Raw genomic sequence first — 14,842 nt, 5'->3', positions numbered from 1 at the left:
ATACATGTGCTGTGTTTATAATATTGAAGTATTGAGCATGCTATCCACCGAGGATTGTATTCTGATAATTGAGGTCTGAAGCTATCTGTAGGTAACCCCCATAGATAACTATAGATATCCCACCGCCTTGTAATTAAGGAAGCCATTAAATGACTTAAACGGCTGACCACTCTGTCAGCCATTTTATGGCTGTCATGGTGTAATTTACGCGGAACAATGGCGACATGCGCAGTTAATTGGTACAAAAACGAAAATCGAAGAAAAAGTGCGGAGAAATATCGCTTCATTCGTAAATGATAAAAAACTACATTTTTTAAATATTTTTCAAACACGAAAATAGATGAGTGACAATGTCAATTGTCAAAACTGGTTACATTTTCTTGTTAGGAGTGAGTAATCTTTACTAATCTATGCTAAGCCCAGGTAGGAAATGTAGTAGCATGCATGTAGTTCACTTGTTGATAACAAGCTACTGCCGTTCTAAGACATCTGTTTTTTTTTTTTATAATATAGAAGTAGCAGACGAGCATGCAGTCCACCTGATGGTAAGTGACTACTGCCGCCCATGGACATTTGTAATCAACCGCAGATAGGATTAGATATTCCTACCTGAGGTTGGCCACAGATGCGCCGCTACCACTGAGGACTAAGCTGGATCGCCTCGAAAAAGTCTGTCTCCCTTACCACACCCTTCAAACCGGAACACAGCAGCGCCTAACACTGCTGTTATTAGGCAGAAATAGGTGTGGCGGTGGTGCCGCCGGAGTCGAACCACAAAGGGTTCTACCACCTTCAAAGTTTTAGCACAGTTAAAACGTTAGGAAAGAACATTGCTGTTATTAGGCAGAAATACGTGTAGCGGCGGTGACTAAGACCTCGAACCACTGAGGGTCTACAGCCTGTATTATTTATATGCAACTTTAAACATAAACGCAGATGGTATTTATATCAATATATTATTTCTGTGTCTAGACAAGATCCATTCAACTGTGTAGAAGTTGATTTATTTTAAATTATTATAATCATGTATACATTATTCAGTTTCTAGAGAGACAAGAGAATTCTAGAGTTCATGGTAATAATTTTTCGAAAATACATGCATATTAGAAATTAATTAACAGCGAAGAAAAATTGTGACGAATACTGTACGCCTAGAGTTATTTAAAATGTTCTCTACGATGTGCTGTGTTAAATCTACCAATTCACAATTGGCCAGCGCGATGGACTATAGCTTAAATCCTTCTAATTGTGTGATGCCGGTATAGACTTGAGGACTGGGTTGATGACTAAATTATTTAGCTTAATATAGCTTTAATCTATACTAATATTATAAAGAGGTAAAGTTTGTAACTTTGTCTGTTTGTGAGGGCTAATCTTCGGAAATACTGAAATCATGAAAATTCTTTCTCAATTAGAAAGTAACACTATTCAGGAATTCTATAGGTTATATTTTATTATGATTGAACAAGAAGTTCAGAGAAAAATAATGACATACTCGTATCTATAGCAAGTTAGCGGAAATTGGGAAAAATGTGATGCTCTACTGGCGTGGGCGTACCAAATGGTTCGGTACAGACGAACATAATTTTCATCAAAAATGTTGTTCTCTTTTCGTTCTCGCAACATAATTGCATCGCAAAAATATAATTAACGCCCACCGAAGTGAGCACGGGTCGGCTAGTGTTTAATATATGTACATACTATATAATACTATGTAATTTAACATCATACGGATACAGTACCCTTACCATGAGTTTTTACGTTTTGACAAATATGACTGTTTTGGTATTTGTTTTCGTATTGGCCCATACAATTTCCAAGTTCTGACCCAATCCGCTAGGGACGCTGATTGGAAATTGTTTGGGCAAATACGTAAACAGGGTACAGGGCGCTAATAAGTATCAAGAAAATATAACAACACTTAAACTAATAATACCAAGCACTTAACTATTTTTATTCAACTTTATAAATACAATTCAAGACTTAAGTCGCGTAGAAAGCACTAGAACGGCAACAGAACGTAACCGTTTGCGCGGAGGTTCCGAGAAATTGTCGATAATAACGGCCCATTAGCGCCAAGTGGAACGTTCATTAAATTTTCAATGTCGAGTGTCTTCAGACGAATAGTTCGGCCAGAATCTGTTCTTGTCTGAATTGTTAAATTGTTCGTTTTGTATTATGCAACTGCTTTTATGTTCTTCTGATGGACACGGTTGTTTTCGGAACTGTTCCCTTACCACGAGTTTTTACGTTTCGACAAATATGACTGTTTTGGTAATACGTAAACAAATTTACGTATTTGCCCATACAATTTTCAATCAGCGCCCTTAGCGGATTGTGTCGGAACTTGGAAATTGTATAGGCCAATACGTAAACAAATACCAAAACAGTCATATTTGTCAAAACGTAAAAAATCATGGTAAGGGTACTGTAGAAGACTTCTCAGAATTGAAGAATCTTTCAGTTGGAGAAGACTTTTTAAAATTGGAGAAGACTTAGATTTTTATGCTGCTCCAAAGCATAATGGTGAAGAAGTGGATATTTTAAACTCCCATAACGCTTTCCACAAGATTTGGTTACAACTCCTTGTGTCCCAATGCTTTTTGCGAGCTTCCCACAAGTGGGACTGGCACTCCACGGTCCGTAGTTAGTAATAAGCACAATATAAGTTACCTAATCGTCAACATAGTATAGAATGTTTTCGAACGTATAAGGCTAGAACGAGGTTTTCATTCATCGTTTAGCAATTGATTTAATTTCTATATCGCACGTAATTGAAAAAAAAATACTAATGGTTGCTTAGCGGTGAAGATCGATTAAGATAACATGCGCAAACTACGGAATTATACTACCTTCTTCATACATTTCATGGGCTTGCAAAATTGCGATTTTTGGTTTTTTGGTCGAAATTTGTTTATACATTATCTCCCATTCGATCATAATTATAGGCTAATTATTTTTAAGACGACAAAGAAAAACTTTTCGACGTAAAGATATTAAATATATTGTCTCCTGAAAAGTAGTATTACGTATACGCCCCTATGGTTTAAAGCCCACGAATTATTATAATAACACATAGTTATTATGATAGGAGTATCTATTATATAGCGCTCATGTAAACTTCACTAATTAAGAACGAGTAATTAGAGAGTATTTGGAAACCGTATAACGTTTAGGTAGTACTCGCTTTGAATATCGATATTATTATCAAATTATTCAAAAGCACTAAATTTAGCTAAGGAATATGTAGTACCTATATATAATATTTGGTTTATTACTTGGCAAAGGGAGATCTCCCACCGGGCTAGGTGAGGAATGCCCGGGGAGTGACTATGCTCCAACAGTCTCAGTTCTCAGCTTATATGCAAGATAATTAGAAAACTACGATAGCGTGATTCAGCAGCGCCATCTCTTGACGAGTAGCGGGAAGTCGATACAATTATTACATTTGGTACTCGTATATTATAATATTAGGTTGCGTCAATATTTTATACATAGAACATATTCCCACCCTTAACCCAGGTGTGGTAAGGGATACATTATCCAACGCGTTCCAACTTTGTCCTCAGGGGTAATAACGCAACTGTGAGTGAGCTCATTTTGAACCCTAATCTAATCTGGGATTGATTATAGATGTCCATGGGCATCAGAAACCCGTGTATTGTGAATGCCAGTCACAAACATTGTCATTTAAATTAACCGGGTCGAACCCGCAACTCTATCCGACCACTTCATTTTATAATATAGGAGTAGCAGACCAGCAACATGCAGTCCTGATGGTAAGTGGCTACTGCCAGCCATGGAAATCTGTCGTCAACCCCAGACAAGATTAGATATTCCTACCCGAGGACGGCCACAGATGCGCCGCCACCCCTGAGGACTAAACTGAAACGTCTCGGTACGTCTAAAGTACGGTAAAAGTACGTCTCCCTTACCACAGGCTTCAAACCAGAACACAGCAGCGCTTAACACTGCTGTTATGGAGCATAAATAGGTGTTGCGGTGGTGCCGCTCGAACCACAAATGGTTCTACCACCTTTAAACCATTATTGTGACATGTATATCGTTGTTCCAGGTTACTTCCCGCTGCCAGCCGTCTACTGCCTCACCTGGATCTGCCTGGACGTGCTGCTCTGCACAGCGTCCATTATGCATCTGTGCACTATTAGTGTTGACAGGTAAATAAACTATTTACTCAGAGGTTTTTTAGAAGTTTGTTATTTAATGTTAACTTCGTTGTCGTGTGGCCACCCTGCTGCCAACGCAGTATGTAAAGTAATACTCTTGTTTCGAAATTAAACAAGTAATTAATTAAAAAAATCAAAAACCCGACTGCACCAAAAAGGCTGAATAGAATTTCCAAAATTTCCAAAAGCAGTGAAATAGGCATTTCATTATTTTTATCCAGAAAGCCAAATACAAAGTTTCATAGTAGGTGTTTGCTTCAAAAACAAAAGATGTTCAAACAATATTATCCTATTTTATCCTCGTAGTGTTCATTTACGCTATATAAAGAACCTATATGTAAAATTCCAGCACGCTTAAGTTCAGCGGTTTCCCTTTGCGTTAATCTCTGGCACAGCAACTCACTCATTTAGTCGTACAGTCATCTCGATATGTATATACGAGTATATATGTACTAGCTGACCCAGCAAACGTTGTGTTGCCATATAAATAAAAAAATGTTAAGGATGAACAACCCTTATCACTTAGGTGTAAAAAAAAATAGATAGTGGCCGATTCTCAGACCTACTGAATATGTATATAAAATTTGGTGAAAATCGGTGAAGCCGTTTCGGAGGAGTACGGTAACTAACACGAGAATTTTATATATAAGATATATTATATAATGTATGTGTAATCTCCTCTTAATTTCCTTTATTTTGACACCCTACTCGATAAATTTGGTTAACTTTTTTAAAACGTGTTACTATTTCACGAAAAAATTCACCATTTACGGTCTATAAAATATATAACTTCGGTAAATCAAAGTTTCGGTCATTATTTTGCCTCGTTAGAGGTAGCATTTCATTATTTTTATCCAACAAGCCTGATACAAAATGTCATAGTGTTTGCTTCAAAATTGACGATTGTTCAAATGAACTTTTAACCCTTATTTTACCTTCTACGGGGTTGATTTTTCGGAGGGGGATAAATAAGTGCGTCCTTGTTGCTATCCAGAAAGCCAAATACAAAATTTTTTAGTAGTTGCTTCAAAATTAAAGGATTTCAAAAAAACTGTTTTCCCCTATTTTACCCTCTTAAGGGTAGAATTTCCAAAAGGCTTTTCTTAGTACTTATTCAAGCTATATAGAGAACCTGTGTGCAAAATTTCAGAACTGTAAGGTCCTTGGTTTAGGCTGTACGTTGATTTCTGAAAAATGAAAAAGTCATTTAGTTAGTCAGTCAGTCAGTCACCTTACTGTTTTATATATATACAAATATGTTTTTATAATATCCGTTTAATTTCCTTCCATTTGATACCCTACTCGATAGGTTCGCTTAACTTTTTTTTTTAAATGTGTTACTATTTCGCGCCAAAAATCCGCCATTTTGATTTTTTTTTTACTAACACCTATCTAAGGACACTCGGGTCATTGAGACAAATATAATGACACTTTAACTGTTGAAATTCATCCAGCCGTTTGTTAGATCGGATCAAATAAAGAAAGACAAACATACAAGATACGCGCGAAAAACATAACCCTTCCTTGGCAGTCGGGTAAAAAGAAAATGAACGTGAATTTAAACTAGTAAGTGGTTACTGATCGAGTGAACTCCCAATGAAAAATTAAGTTTAAACTTAGATCAGACACAAGTTGCTACCACTGACAAATGTTGTAACGGAGTTTTTCTTATAAATCAGCCGTCAGTGTCGCGTGTGTTACACATAGGCGCTCATTCCATAAGTAAACATGCCTTTTTAACCCTATCATTTTATACGCACATGTCGCGAAAAGATAGTCTTTTTTTTCTCTTTAGTTCATAAAGGAGTTTTGTCACTTAGTGACCATGCCACTCCTGTAAATACATCGAACAAAGTAGGTAGGTAGGTGGTAGTCTTTTAGCAAGGTAACGCATCTGTGCGGTGGAGATGCGCATGCGAGCATAAACACGCATATAGTCCACGAAAAACTGCTAGTCCGCTCTGAATATAGAAATGAATCGCGTCGCCATAGCAAATTGTATGACTACACCTGTTCGCAACAACTTCAGAGCGGCCTAGCAGTTTGGCGCGAACTATAACAGGAACGCTTTTCCTAGCCCTAGCCCCGATGCTTACTCACAATATACATTTTTGTTATTATAATAAAGAATAAAAAAGTTAAATGTTTTTTTATAATTTTACGATAGATACAAACAAAAAAAAACTTAAAATAATGTTTCTTTTATCGGGACTTCACCAATTAGGTAAAGTATCCACTTTTAACGTTCTATTAATTTGTTAGGATATCTAAAATAATAAGACACATTTTGTAAATATTTCGAACAAATTAAAAATGTTAACAAAAAGTTAAGTAATAAGTTTACGATACCACATAAGAAGTCCGACTTTTAATCAATACCTACCCACGATAGCGAAAGAAATCTCTAATAAATTGGACTAAGCCATAAGCTAGTGATTAATGACCATTTACCCGGAAGACGTGGAAGTGACAATCGCAAGATGTCGTTACTGATTGATGTGGGGTACGAACAAACATACGCTTTTTTTGGCTCGACTTGGCGGAGGCACTGCCGTGCCTCCAGATCCAATGAAAACTGAATAACACTAATTATTGCATTTTATCATCATTGTTACAGTAATTTAAAGTACTATAATAACTAAAACAAAATTAAAAAAACAAATAAAAATATTTACAGTAATAAAAAAATAACTGAAATTTTAATAAATAAAATAAATGAACCTGACCGCTGCCCCGCGGTAGTGTACTCAAGACACTAGCAGCATTACCTCGTTGTATTGCCAAACTTATTTGTTGACCGAGGTAAGCTCCACTCTTAGTTCAGAGGTCTCAATCAAGCGGATAACTCAATCATGTCTTATTGCATAACAGATTTTCTACCTATTATACTTGTATTGTCGATTGCATAACAGATTGTATATTTATTAAGGTTCTAGAGATAGTCGTAAGAGACGGATGGAAAGATAATGGAGGACTAGGAAGCTTGAAGGAACCCTTAGTGGTTCGACTCCGGCAGCACCACTGGAACACCTAATGCCTGATAACAGCAGTGATAAGTGCTGCTGTGTTCTGCATTGAAGGGCGTGTTAAGTGAGAGATTCCGTTCCGACATTATATCGTCGAAAAACCTTTTTTTCGTTTTTTTTAATTCATAATTTTAAGTATTAGTTTTTTAGGCTGATATATAAAATTAATTCACACAATTATTTCAGTTTATTTTCATAGCTAAAATCGCGCTAGCGTTTTCGCCAAGCAACTGAAACTGAATTATTCCTTTGGGTACCAAAATTTAATTAAAATGTTATGAAAGCGGTAACCAATTTATTTTCGTAAATTGCTCTAAAAATAAATTGCCACAGAAGTTACCCGTTATGTGACTGATTTGTTCCTTAACGTACATTTTACACTTCATTTTAACTTTTGTAAGGAAAAGAAAATAATATTTGATTTCAGGTCTGCGATCAAAAACGTCTCAATTAAAGTGATTTTAAAGATAATAAATAATACTGCAGTCACAAACATCTGTAATCAATTATAAGCAAGATTGAAATGGTTTAAGAATGGCAACAGATGTTAACACTTTTTTTTATAATATAGGAGTAGCAGACGAGCATGCACTCCACCTGATGGTAAGTGACTACTGCCGCCCATGGTGATCTGTAATCAAAGGCCACAGATGCGCCGCTACCCCTGAGGACTAACCTGGAACGCCTCGGAAAAGTCTGTCTCCCTTACCACACCCTTCAAACCGGAACACAGCAGCGCCTAACACTGCCGTTATTAGGTAGAAATAGGTGTGGCGGTGGTGCCGCCGGAGTCGAACCACAAAGGATTCTACCACATTAAAAACTTCCAGGTTGTCTCAAAACTGATAATATTTTGACAAAATATTTTTTAGATTAATGAATCCCTAAATAAATTATATCAACATTAAATAAGATTAAACGTGTCTTATATTTCTGTGACATATACATAAGATACAATTGACATAAATTTGCGGAAATAAGAAATGAGGTCATAAGTCATTTTGTGTATAGTAATACAAAACTGTCCAATACATTCGCCTTCATATTAACCAACTTTTTATGAGAAAATTGTATAATGTCATGTGTACGTCGACATCTTATCAATCTGGTATCTCTTGGGGGTTGCTCATATTTTTTGTATTACATTTTCTCATTCGGCACAGTTACTTATATCTTGCCCTTCACGTATCGAGTTACAAATATTGCCTAGGACTAATGTCACGAAACAAATGTTTTAAAAAATATATGTCAAAATATGATTATGAATATTTTGGCATATTTTTATAATAATAGGAGTAGCAGACAAGCATGCAGTCTACCTGATGGTAAGTGTTTACTGCTGCCCATGGACATCTGTAATCAATAGGATCGGATAGAATGAGATATTCCTACCTGAGGTCGGGCACAGATGCGCCGCTACCCCTGAGGACTTAGCTGGAACGCCTCGTAAAAGTACGTCTCCCTTACCATACCCTTGAAACCAGAACACTGCAGCCCTTAACGCTGCTGTTATAACACAGAAATAGGTGTAGCGGTGGTTCCGCCGGAGTCGAACTACAAAGGGTTCTACCACCTTCATAAATGAATATGAATATATTATTGTTTTCCTCCCATTTTTTATTCCGTTGATTTTGAATACAAACGAGCATGCAGTCTTGTATGGACAATATCTGTTATCAATCTTAGATAAGATTGAATTCCCCCTGAGGACTAAGTTAGAACTCAGATAAGTACGGAATCAAAGCGGAATACAGCAGCTCTCCGGATCCAAACAGATGCCTAATAATAGCGCTTAACACTGCTATTATTAGGCAGAAATAGGTGTGATGGTGGCCCTATGCGAGTCCAACCACACAAGGTTCCACTACCTAAAGATAACCACAGCCGCTCATGGACATATATAATAAACACCATACAGAACAGTACGCTTAGTTTTTTTTTTTTTTATATTTAACTGCCTAACGATAAGGCAGACGGGCTACCTGATGGAAAGCAGTCACCGTCGCCTATGAATATTTGCAACACCAGTTGCAGTTCTGGTACTATCCGCTAGGGGCGCTGATTGGAAATGTATGGGCAAATACGTAAAACAAATACAAAAACAGGTACTTTTATCAAAACGTAAAAACTGATACTAATGGTCCAGATGCCATATTTAAACCAATCAGGAATACGTTAACCTCTGAGGCCTAAGATCGCTTCAAATCTAAGCCCTTCCACATTCCATGCCTAACAATTACTGCAGTAGATTTCCTTACCCATCCCGAAACCCACAAGATACATTGAGCGTCCATAAAGCCTGTGGTTTCAGGCTGCGGTAAATTTCCCTAGAGAATCGCACACACGAGAACGTCACGAAGATTGCATAGCTGTATGTAACTATAATAGTAGTAATTGCATAGTCTTAGTATGAACTTTAGAACAATGGATGTATTAATTTAGGGTTGAATAATTAATATGTGTAGCAGACTTCCACTTTGGAATATACGTAATACATATATTATTCATACGTATGTGGTTATTGCAATATTATACGAATGCATCTAGGTAATTATTGTAATACAGCTATATAATAACATATCTGTGCTTAAGCTTCCACGTTTAGTAAGTGCGATACCCGATTACGAGTAATGTTTTTGGGCGTTTGTATGTGTTCAGTTTTGTCTATGGTTCTACGTATTAATAATCTGTCGTATGTAATTTGGTATTAATGTTTAGGCTGGCAATTAAAAGCATAGATATTCTTGTTTGAATTTTAGTTCGTTGTAGATCGTCGTATTCGTGTCGTTCGCGGTGGTGTATGCCGCCACCGGGATAAACTTGTTCGAGAAGCTTCGGAGTCATCGGTCGCGCTCGCGGAATTTTTTCGTTTTAGTTATACTCCGAAGTAGACGCCACTATTCGTATTCGTGTGTTCCTTTTAAATTCGCGTTAAATTCATTGCTCGCGGTGCAAAATGCTGTAAGATCGACGCCACGTGAGAAGAGGAAGAAGGTGAAGGTAACTGGTAGACCATTCCGAGGTAAGACTAGCTATCTTGAGCTTAGGGTGAGTTGAAGGTGCCTTATACCTAGTACAAGAGGCTGCGCCCATCAGCAGCAGGTGAGTGCGCGACCCTATAGCACTTTGCATCTTATTTTCGTATATACAGTCCACTTAACCTTCTTGGGGACACGATCATCTTGTCCATCGAAGAGAGGAACATTCGGTTCCTTATTTGTTCTATCGGCCGCGGAAATCATACATTTTTGGGCTTCGGGCCGAATCTAACAGTATGTATGTATGTCTCATTCTATACCACGCCCAAACAGTTTGACGGATTTAAACATGTGTCACTGGATTCGTCTAAATTGCGAGAGCCACTTTTCAAGGTGGTAGAACCCTTTGTGGTTCGACTCCGGCGGCACCACCGCCACACCTATTTCTACCTTATAACAGCAGTGTTAGGCGCTGCTGTGTTCTGGTTTGAAGGGTGTGGTAAGGGAGACAGACTTTTCCGAGGCGTTCCAGCTTAGTCCTCAGGGGTAGCGGCGCATCTGTGGCCGACCTAAGGTAGGAATATCTAATCCTATCTGGGGTTGATTACAGATGTCCATGGGCGGCAGTAGCCACTTACCATCAGGTGGATTGCATGGTCGTCTGCTACCCTTATATTATATAAAAAAAAGGTATAGGTATATTTTTAAGCAGTCGGGCAAGAGGATTTACATTATTTAACAGTTGCAGTATTTAGCTTATTTTTTAAATTGTCGGCTGGGTATTTATTTGTTCCTCTGTACAATACAATTTTGTAGAGAACTAAATTAATTTTGAATGATTTTCACGCTAATTTAGTGTTTATACTATATAAAGTCTACTATACAAAGTGAAATTAGTTTTTACCACTGATTTTTATCTTGGAAACGGCTTAGTCAATTACGATTAATTTTCACGCGAAAACTTTACAAGAACCGTTTTCAATGTTTTTATTTTAAATCATTTTAATTTTAGTGGTTCTTTTACTTAAAATACAAGAGCAATATATCGTTTGAATAATGTAGTTGTAAGGTACAACACTATCCCTAAATAAGTGTTTATAAAGCGTAAACTTAGGTTCATATTTTAGAGCTAAACTCAGGAACTTTTATAGGAACTTGCGTCACAATTTCCCAACCCGGCTCTGTTGGCTCGAGAGCTCTCAGACTCTCGACTCTAAGGAGTTCCATATACCACACTAGTCTCTCACCGCGACATTGCTCAGGAAAGGTTAAGAGTTTAATAAATTACTCTGGTGTAGGTGTTTATGTACGCATTTTTGTGTGGGTGTTGCACCTACACAAGCCGTAATGTTAAAACAAATCAATTATTATATCATAAGTACTTTAAAAAAAAAAACAAAAAACTTTTTAACAAAAAATACAACCGACTTCTATGTCACTAAAAAGTAAAAAAATAATGAAATAAATGTTGGTTTAGTACATATTTCTGAAGTCGGCGCTCAATATATTTCGTTGGATAACGATGTAAACAGCGTGTCTAATATGAGCGTGTCTCCAGAACCTACTCTGATCCTCATCATATTTAAATGGGACAAACTTGTAGTAATTGTATACATACGAAATGAAAGGCATTAAAATAGTTTCATTAACGGCGAAGTTATGGCTGTTATCTTTAAATGGGTGGAGGAGTTCCCCTCATTTCCTCCAGAACCCATCGATGGATCCTAACCATATTTAAATGGGACCAACTTCCAGCTTGTTTCTATACAATAAAAAAAGAATTATTAAAATCGGTCCACTAACGGCGGAGTAATTCGTGTACATACATAAACAAAAAAAAAAAGAAGATACCGGCTGAATTGATAACCACCTCCTTTTTGAAGTCGGTTAAAAAATAGTTTTTTGCATACCTCGCTGGAAAGAATATAGACACCACAATATTATTATACTTTGCACCTATATTCAAACAAATAAAAGAATGATAGTTTAATTAAAAGTGTAAATCAAAGATTCTACTTCGCGGAGTAAAATATGGTATAAATATACTCTGGAGGCTCGACTCTACTGAATAATATCGTAAAGTTTTTTTGATATCGTTTCAAAGTAAACACAATGGGAGCACGTGCAATAGGTACACAGAAAAACCAACATTGTAACGGCTCTGTACTTTAAGCAGTGTTCTAAAATGTATATTACAAATGAAACATTACATACATAGTTTACTATACTATACATACAGCTTCAACCCTCCAATTTGATATGTATGAAAAGAATTTAATATGTGGTATCAAATATTTGAACCCAATATTATGACTCCATATTATGACGAAATGTAATAAAAGTGTAATATTTACTTACGGAATTGCGATTTATAGGTCATACTATTTTGTAAAATTCATTTGCAATAGGGAAGAAGAATGTGAGGCCTAGTTATTTCTATATTTAGGGAATTTAATTAACAATACAAATAAATTCCGGTATTATGTTATCAATAAAAATGTTTGGAATTTGTGTAGTAATGATAAAAAGGGAGTTAAAACCCTAGATGACTCTTCTACTAATGAATGGAGTGGGGGCTAGGGCGGCAAATTTATCTTGGATGAAAATTGCTTTGCTGAGTATATAATAGACGGCGTACTACTGTTAATTTATAATGATTTTATCTAGTCCGGACGTCCCTGAATTGGGGTATCGAGTCATAGAGATTGGTAGGGGCGACAATATTTGAATAGCTCACTGGCGGCCATAGATTAGTAAAGATTACTCACTCCTAACAAGAAAATGTAACCAGTTTTGAGAATTGAAATTGTCACTGTCATCTATTTTCGTGTATGAAAAATATTAAAAAATGTAGTTTTTCCATCATTTACGAATGAAAACATATTTCTTCGCACTTTCTCTTCGATTTCGTGTCTTAACTGCGCATGTCAGCATTATTCCGCGTAAATTACACCATGACGGCCATTAAAAGGCTGACAGAAATGTCAGCCGTTTAAGCCATTGTTTAAGCGGTGAGATATCTATACTTATCTATGCTGGCGGCAAATGTAAATCTGCCACTGAGCCACGTCTACACGGCTACATGTTTTAGTTCATATACCTGTTTGTGTACTAATTGATGAATCTTTGTTTCAGGTACCTCTCACTCCGGTACCCCATGAGATTCGGAAGAAATAAAACGAGAAAAAGAGTCACCATCAAGATCGTCTTCGTATGGATTTTGTCAACAGCTATGAGTCTGCCGTTAAGTCTCATGTATTCGAAGGTAAGTTTCAATAAAGTTTACTATCTTTCACATATTACAGAAGACACGTGTCCATAGTCCACCGCGCTGAGTGAGTGCGAATTTGTGGACGTCCTCGTCGTCAAACCATTACTGTCGCACTGCTGAGCACGGGTCTCCTCTCAGAATGAGAAGGATTAGGCCATAGTCCACCGCGCTGGCGTGTATTGGTAGACTTCACATACCATTGAGAACTTTTTAAAATTGCTCAGGTATGCAGGTTTCCTCACGATGTTTTCCTTCACCGTTAAAGCAAGTGATAATTAATTTCTAATACGCACATAACTTCTAAAAGTCAAAGGTGCCTGGGCTAGACATACCTCAGGCCCCCCGATCGGGTGGCCGTGTTACAACCACTAGGCTATCGCGGATTTAACTTCCCGCACATGTCGACAAACTCACAGCCGTGAAAGTTTCCTCATACTTTCCTTCAGAGTATAGGAAGTGACAATTCATTTATTATATATACACAACTTTGAAAAACCCGCTATGTGTACCTGGAGATTGAATATCGGACCACCAGTTGAAAAGATGAGTTTTGTCTAATAGGTTTTTACTACTGGTGAAAATTGGTGACGCAATCCTTCATTTTTTCTTCTAAAAGTGATTTCCATACATAATGTAAGGAAATGTTGGACTCTCTATTTTTCCTGGCATTATAGACACTGTAATATAAATCAGATACGGGCATATCCAAAAGCGGTCCGCGGTTAGGAATAATTAATTGATACCCACTTTACGTAGATACCACAACAGAAATAAATCACTGATAAAAAACAGCAATATTTCATTTAAAAGCCCAAATAGGTTAACTAAACGAATTAATTCAGCATTTCGAGTTACGATTACACAATGGCTGATAAATAAAATAAATTATTCCCAAAGATAATAAATAGCGTTTCGGGAAAATAAAACAATTGAACCGACCAATAGGTGGTTATTCAAATTAAGTGCTTTAATTAAAACGGTGCGTAATTGATTAAGCTTTGAATTTTTACTGATAGTTATTTGAACTGTCTATTTATTTATACTGGAATCTTTTTCAATTTTCTTAGTAAACATTTTTTTGTAATTGTGGCATACGAGCAGGCGGTTCACTTATATATAAGTAGCAACTACCGACCATCGACATCTATAATCAACACCAGATACTGAACTCCTACTCCTACTCCTAGGTAGGTAGGTATACTCCTAGGTCGGCCACAGATTTTTCTCCTGAAGACTAAGTTGAAACGCCTCGGATAAGTATGACTTTGTTAGAACACACTTCAAACTGTAACACAGCAGCTTTAAACACTCCCGTTATTAGGTAGAAAAAACTTATAAGTGATATTAAAGACTAACTTAAAATGCTTCATAGCAACAAAC

General features: G+C 36.8%; 1 protein-coding gene across 1 annotated transcript in view; it reads left to right on the top strand.

The window, feature by feature from the left end:
• Nucleotides 1-14,842, top strand: part of 5-HT2B (5-hydroxytryptamine receptor 2B) — a 114,456-nt gene that overhangs the window by 74,934 nt on the left and 24,680 nt on the right. The window contains exons 3-4 of the mRNA XM_073079522.1: nucleotides 4,076-4,178; nucleotides 13,327-13,456. Of these exons, the coding sequence (XP_072935623.1) occupies nucleotides 4,076-4,178; nucleotides 13,327-13,456 (233 nt within the window). The remainder of the gene's footprint in view (nucleotides 1-4,075; nucleotides 4,179-13,326; nucleotides 13,457-14,842) is intronic.

This window comes from Epargyreus clarus, unplaced genomic scaffold (genome assembly GCF_041222505.1).
Source record: "Epargyreus clarus isolate Ecla_fem2 unplaced genomic scaffold, WU_Ecla_fem_2.2 ptg000014l, whole genome shotgun sequence".
Lineage (NCBI taxonomy): Eukaryota > Metazoa > Arthropoda > Insecta > Lepidoptera > Hesperiidae > Epargyreus > Epargyreus clarus.
Note: the sequence above shows the minus strand (reverse complement) of the source record. Positions and strands in the feature narration are given on the sequence as shown.